Source organism: Penaeus chinensis, chromosome 10 (genome assembly GCF_019202785.1).
Source record: "Penaeus chinensis breed Huanghai No. 1 chromosome 10, ASM1920278v2, whole genome shotgun sequence".
Lineage (NCBI taxonomy): Eukaryota > Metazoa > Arthropoda > Malacostraca > Decapoda > Penaeidae > Penaeus > Penaeus chinensis.
In genome coordinates, this window is record NC_061828.1 from 3,336,750 (window position 1) to 3,344,249 (window position 7,500).

General features: G+C 38.3%; 1 protein-coding gene across 1 annotated transcript in view; it reads right to left on the reverse strand.

The window, feature by feature from the left end:
- LOC125029567 (soluble guanylate cyclase 89Da-like) overlaps positions 1 to 7,500 on the reverse strand; it is a 23,259-nt gene that overhangs the window by 257 nt on the left and 15,502 nt on the right. The window contains exons 7-9 of the mRNA XM_047619528.1: positions 6,192 to 6,301; positions 4,947 to 5,036; positions 1 to 1,147 (exon numbers count right to left, since the gene is read on the reverse strand). The exon at positions 1 to 1,147 is cut by the window's left edge and continues 257 nt beyond it. Coding sequence (XP_047475484.1) covers positions 1,079 to 1,147; positions 4,947 to 5,036; positions 6,192 to 6,301 — 269 coding nt within the window. The 3' untranslated portion in view covers positions 1 to 1,078. The remainder of the gene's footprint in view (positions 1,148 to 4,946; positions 5,037 to 6,191; positions 6,302 to 7,500) is intronic.

The following is a 7,500-nucleotide window of genomic DNA, read 5'->3' on the forward strand; positions in this document are numbered from 1 at the left end:
AAAATATATGTGTGTATATAAATCTAGATATTATCCTCATTTCATTACTGTGATAAGTCTATGGAAATCTCTTGTTAAATAAATGAGCACCTTCTTTTTGTAATGGTTTTCCAATAAATTTGTAATGTATTATAATATCCTGTTCTCTATTAATTGATCGAATCTATAGAAATAAAAATAATAATAATAGCATGGACTTTCTAAAATGCAGTGTATCATGGTGCCCACATAAAGACATTTAAGGCAGATATGTTTTAAGCTATCAAACAACAGTCTAGCAGTTTCTCGCCTCGACAACACAGAAGCTCACACAATGCCATAAATACTGCACGAGTCTAACGATACATTTGGTTCTCCACAAAGACACAGAACAGTCCTTTCCTGAACCCTAACGCACTTCTAAAGCTTTGTGGCAGAGCTTTACATCAGCGGCCACGGGTCTCTGTAACGCAGCTGCCGTTTCTACCGGGTCCTTCGCTAAGCTTGTGTGAAGACCTTGTTGATTGAAATGCAGTATATCCTTTTAGTTTTCTTTTTTAAACAAAGGTCCTCGATCAAGACACGGATTTGCACTAAGGACAGGACGTCTATTAAGCTTACTTTTGCCTTACGTATTCTATTACTCATGTCGTACCTCTTAATTGTTTTCCGCAGGTACTGGAATGTCATTTCTTCACCGAGGAAGAGAGAAAAGGGTAAACACATTCTCTCCTTTACAACGGAACTTGTGGGACATCTCTTTTCCACAGCCTGGTATCCCAACAGGTTTAACATGAAGAAGACACAATCAATTTAGCTTTCGTAACAAAAAAAGATATATAAATAAAAAAGGTACTGAAAAAAAACATACACAAACACACCATTTTGAATTCATAAAAACAACAACAACAACAAAAAGAAAGAAAGATAGATACGAATTAAAAAAAAAAAAAAAATCGTTCTTTCCACAAGCGACCCGAAATCTCTACGGGCGACAAAATCTCGCCCCCGCCGCTGCCTCTCCGTCGACGCCCGCTGAAGGGGAATACCTCTCCTGGACGCCCTCGGGGATGAGGCACCTGGAAAGGCTCTTCCTCCATCACTTCCACGACGACTTGGCACTCTCCTTCCTCCCCTCCAGCCAGTAAGTGTTCATCTCGCCCTTGCCCTGAGGAACGGGAGGGAAACGGCCATGAGGTAAGGGAAGTGAAAATAGGGAAACGGAAGGGAAAGGACCATGAGGTAAGGGAAGTGAGAATAGGGAAATGAAAGGGAAAGGACCATGAGGTAAGGGAAGTGAAAATAGGGAAATGGAAGGGAAAGGACCATGAGGTAAGGGAAGTGAGAATAGGGAAACGGAAGGGAAAGGACCATGAGGTAAGGGAAGTGAGAATAGGGAAACGGAAGGGAAAGGACCATGAGGTAAGGGAAGTGAGAATAGGGGAATGGAAGGGAAAGGACCATGAGGTAAGGGAAGTGAAAATAGGGAAATGGAAGGGAAAGGACCATGAGGTAAGGGAAGTGAGAATAGGGAAATGAAAGGGAAAGGACCATGAGGTAAGGGAAGTGAAAATAGGGAAATGGAAGGGAAAGGACCATGAGGTAAGGGAAGTGAGAATAGGGAAACGGAAGGGAAAGGACCATGAGGTAAGGGAAGTGAGAATAGGGAAACGGAAGGGAAAGGACCATGAGGTAAGGGAAGTGAGAATAGGGGAATGGAAGGGAAAGGACCATGAGGTAAGGGAAGTGAAAATAGGGAAATGGAAGGGAAAGGACCATGAGGTAAGGGAAGTGAGAATAGGGAAATGAAAGGGAAAGGACCATGAGGTAAGGGAAGTGAAAATAGGGAAATGGAAGGGAAAGGACCATGAGGTAAGGGAAGTGAAAATAGGGAAACGGAAGGGAAAGGACCATGAGGTAAGGGAAGTGAGAATAGGGAAACGGAAGGGAAAGGACCATGAGGTAAGGGAAGTGAGAATAGGGAAACGGAAGGGAAAGGACCATGAGGTAAGGGAAGTGAGAATAGGGAAACGGAAGGGAAAGGACCATGAGGTAAGGGAAGTGAGAATAGGGGAATGGAAGGGAAAGGACCATGAGGTAAGGGAAGTGAGAATAGGGGAATGGAAGGGAAAGGACCATGAGGTAAGGGAAGTGAGAATAGGGAAACGGAAGGGAAAGGACCATGAGGTAAGGGAAGTGAGTGAGGGGATAATGGAAGAGAAATTACCACTTTCCTTAAGTAAAATAAGGAAAGTGGGGAGGGGGATGGGGGGTGGAAGGGAAAAAGATACTCGGGATAAAGAGGGAAAGTAATGACGAGGAAATGGATGGGAAAGAGGAAACAAAAGAGAAATGGGAAAGAGAATGGATATGAAAGAGGGACGAAGAAGGGTGAAGAAACAAAAGGAAAATGACAACTTTTTTTTTCTTTCTTGGGGGATGGTAACACGGGTAGCAAGGCTGAAATATCTATGGTGCTTTGCATAATGCAAGAAAAATGCACAGGTTATGGTAATGTGTTAAACCGTGCAGCCGCGAACTTGTAAAGGGCACTGTAATTTATTATCATTATCATCATCATTATTATTATCATTATTATTATTATTATTATTATTATTATTATTATTATTATTATTATTAATCATCATCATCATTAGTAATATTATTACTATTACTATTATTATTATTTCTCTGATGCTATGCTCGATTCCTTATATTCCTTATTCCTTATATTCCTTATATCCCTCTGTCTCTCTCTTTCTCTTTCTCCTCATATTCCTCATTAAACTAACTATCCCACGATCCCTATTTCCTATCTTTGCTTCTTCTCCACGTTTACCTTACTCCTTTCTCCATTCGCATGGATACTTTTATTATTATTATTACTATTATTATTATCATTATTGTTATTATTGTTAATGATCATCATTAGTAGTAGGATTACGATTATTATTATCATTATTATTATTATTACTATTATTATTTTTACTATTATTATTATTACTATTATTATTATTATTATTATTATTATTATTATTATTATTATTATTATTATTATCATAAATCATTATTATCATTATCATTCTTATTATTATTATTATTATTGTTATTATTATTATTATCATTATTATTATTATTATCATCATCCTCATTATCATTATTATTAATATTATTATATTATATTATCATTATTGTTATATTTGTATTATTATTATTATTATCATTATTATCATTATTGTTATCATTATTTGTGTATGTGTGTGAACTGTGTTTATTTCAATGCCTCTACAAGTGCTCACATAATATTCCTTTTCCTTGAATTTTCGGATTTTTTGTCTAATGATATCAATGCTGTTAATATCACTGTTATAGGCACTATACATTTTTATTATGTTATAAACTAATGGTAACACGAAATCAGATGAATATTTCCGAAAATCAAGGAAAGGATAAATAGACTAGACAGATAGGCCTACTGATTGACTCTTGTGTGACTAAGCCACCTATGGAGCCATCTATGTGTAAATGCAGCAACTAAACGAAACTTGTAGTGGGGATTCCCGACGCCAGGGGGTTGATAGTGTAGATAATCTCGGTTAGGAGGAGAGAAGCATCCTTTTTGGATGAACTAAAACGATTTTTTCCCTCCGCTAGCTACCGGGACACCATTGAACAAGGCGGAACACACGTTAGAACTGCTCGCAGCTGTTCCAGGCAGTGGTTTTAAAGGCAAATGTTGGTGCAACTGATAATTTTGCTTAAATGGGAGATGTTCGCTGCAGTTAAGACAGTTAATTTCTTTGATTTTTTTTTATAATATACATATAATGGTATATGTTCCTTGCAGGCAAACAAACGACAGAGGGTTAATTCCGTGATTTCTCTTACATATTCTCACACGGATATCTATTGGATGCCATTAATTCCATGCGTTATTTCCGGGTTGGAACTAAACGGAAGAAAAAAATACCGGTCCTCCTCTCCGTTACATGGAACTGCGACCACGGAATTTCATCTGTCTCTGGTCACCTTTTACACTCAGCGACAATACGACAAAACAGTTTTGTTTGAGAGAAAGGTTATGGCTGTTTCGGAATATCATTTTCAGAGACGGTATCAGTTAAAAAAAAGAAAAAAAAAGAAAAAAGGAAGAAGAAGAAAAAAGAAAGAAAAGAAAAGAAAAGGAGAAAAACGTCCAAGTCCAAATTCTACGGGTCACCCCGCCATATTTCACTTACTCATTTGTGAATAGACTGTGCAATTGTTCTTTTCCCTAAACTGATAAAGTACTCATAGCAATGTTATAGGCTAAAATTCAAATGTAACACTATGTAATGTTATGACCATGCAATAAATGTACCACAGCTTGCCCACGCCTGTGCAGTTAGCCAGGGTGGTAAATAAAGGACTAAACTAAACGAAACTCATTTGTGACTTTTTTTCTGTTGGTTATTCTATCTACTTTACTGTATATTAATATTTGTTACTGATTTCAACAGCCTGGTATTTGGGATGCATAATTTAGATAAGTCTAATATTCATATTCTTTAATGAATTATGCAGAATGTATACGTATCTACGAACATGCAGATACACACATATACATGCATAACTATTAACACGTATATACTTACACAAACATCCCCCCAACCCCACACACAAAAAAGATACACATAGAAAAACACATACACATACACACACACACGAAAAATACATAACACACACACACACACACACACACACACACACACACACACACACACACACTCACACACACACTCACACACACACACACACACACAAGAACAACCCCTCAGCAAAGTAAACTACAGCCATGAAACCAGACAGCAAAGCCAATTCTTGCAACAACTCCACTTTGCAACTAAGCACGCGTAAGATTTGCAACAGCCGTCTCTGCACTTGGACTACGAATCAATTCAGACCAACCTGTGTTTCTCTTAACTAACCTTAATCTGTAACTTTCCTCGGAATGTTGTAAGGAAGTTGAATTTCTCGAGGTGCTTGGCGCAGATCTCGCTTATGTGGATCTTGCCGACCTAGAACAAGGAGGCGCTGGCTTAATTTTGGCGTTGTTGTTGTTGTTGTTGTTATGGTTGTTGTTGTTGTTGTTGTTATTATCATTATTGTTGTTGTTGTTATTGTTGTTGTTTTTATTGTTGTTGTTGTTATTGTTGTTATTATTATTGTTGTTGTTATTGTTGTTGTTGTTGTTAATGTTGTACTTGCTGTTGTTATTGCTGTTGTTATTTTGTTGTTGTTATTGTTGGTGTTATTGTTGTTGTTATTGTTGTTGTTACTGCTGTTGTTATCGTTGTTGTTGTTATCGTTGTAGCTGTTATGAGTAGCACCAGTGTTATTGCGTTAAAAAGTGATTCTTATTTTTGTTTCTTATTTCATTATTGTCATTATTATTACTTTCATTATCATTATTATGACTCATCACTGATTTTCATTACCACTATCGTTATCATCAATATTATGGCTATCGCTAACATTACTGTTGTTATCATGAACATTATCATCGTTATCAAAACCAAATGAATCGAATGGGATATGAATTATAAAATTTAAATCACGTAGAATATAAAAGATAAATGAAAATACATTCAAATTAATTCATAAAATGAAACATAAGAAAATTGCTTATCAATGCGAGTCAGTCATATAAATGAAATGCAAATTGAGATAATATAAAACGAGTAAATTATGAAATACAAAAAAAAAAAAAAAAAAAAAAAAAAAACATAAAAACATACATCAAAATACAAAAAAATCTACATATCTTGAAACGAGTATATATATATATATATATATATATATATATATATATATATATATATACATACATATGTATATATATACATATACATATATATATATATATATATATATATATATATATATATATACACACACACACACACACACACACACACACACACACACACACACACACACACATACACATATATATATATATATATATATATATATATATATATATATATATATATATATATAACTAGGAGAAAAAAAGGGAAAATAAAAATCTTAAATTAAACAAATTAAGCCAATAACAACAACAACAACAGTAGCAATGATAATACCCTACCACACACACACACAAAAACACACATTAACAACACTGCCACACCACTACCGCCGCCAGCACCCAAAACCACGAAACGCACCTGGCTGTTCGTCTGCATTCTCGAGGCAGTGTTAACGGTGTCTCCGAAGAGGCAGTATCTCGGTAGTTTCATGCCCACGACGCCCGCCACGACTGGGCCCACGTGGATACCTGGTGGGGGGGATGGGGGAAGAGGTGGGGGTTAGAGGCATTGTTGAGTATGAGGAGGGGATAGGTGGGAAATGTGAAGGGGATGGGGTATGTGGAGGGGGGATGGTGTGGGTATCTTAAGTGCGAGGGGATTTGTGTGGGTCTGTTGGGTATGAGGGGAATAGTGTGGGTCTGTGGGGTATTAGGGGGCGGATGTTATGGGATTTACGTGGGTAAGGGGGGTATGAGGGGATGGCGTGGGCATGCGGGGGATGGTGTGGGTATCTTTACTGTGAGCGGGTCGTGTGGGTATGTGGGTATCTTTAGCGGGAGGGGGTTGTGTGGGTATGTTGCGGGATGGTGTGTAAGTATAAGGGTAATGGTGTGGATATGTTGGGTATATATGGTAAAGTGTGGATAGTTTTTGACATACGTGTGAATGTAGATATAATTTGAAACTTATGTAATATAAGCCTATGTATGTATGCAAACATAGGTATAAAAAAATAAAGAAAAAAAGAAGAAACTTGCTGAAACACGTATGTAGACCCACTTACAAAGCTACACGTACTTATAAAGATAAACGAAGACAGATACTTAAGACACACACAACTCCGCTCACACATACTCAGAACACAGCCCCCCCCCCCCACACACACACACTATTCCTCTAACCTACATAAACCTTTCCTCCCGCTGTTTGTCTATTTCTATCTATCAATCTATCTCTGTCCCCTCCTCTCTCTCTAGTCTGTATATTTGTGTTTCTCTGTGTTGCTTTCTATATCTCTCTATTTATCTTCCTCCCACTATACTTCTCCTTCCCTTATTCCCTTCTTCCTTATATCCCTCTGACTCTCTCTTTCTCTTTCTCCTCATATTCCTCTGACTCTCTCTCTCTCTCTTTCCCTCACCCTCCCTTCCTCCTTCTTCTTCCTTTCCCCCTTCCCTCCCTCTCTCTCCTTTCCTCATCCCCCCCTTCCCTCGCTCCCTCTCCCTTCTTCCCACCTTCCCTCCCCCCTCTCTCTCTCCTTCCCTCCTTCCCTCTCACACCCTCTCTCCCCCCTCTCTCTCTCCTTCCCTCATTCCCCCCTTCCCTCCCTCCCTCTCCCTCCTTCCCACCTTCCCTCCCCCCTCTCTCTCTCCTTCCCTCATTCCCCCCTCCCTCTCCCTCTCCCTCCCTCTCCCTCTCCCACTCCCTCCCTCTCCCTCTCCCTCTT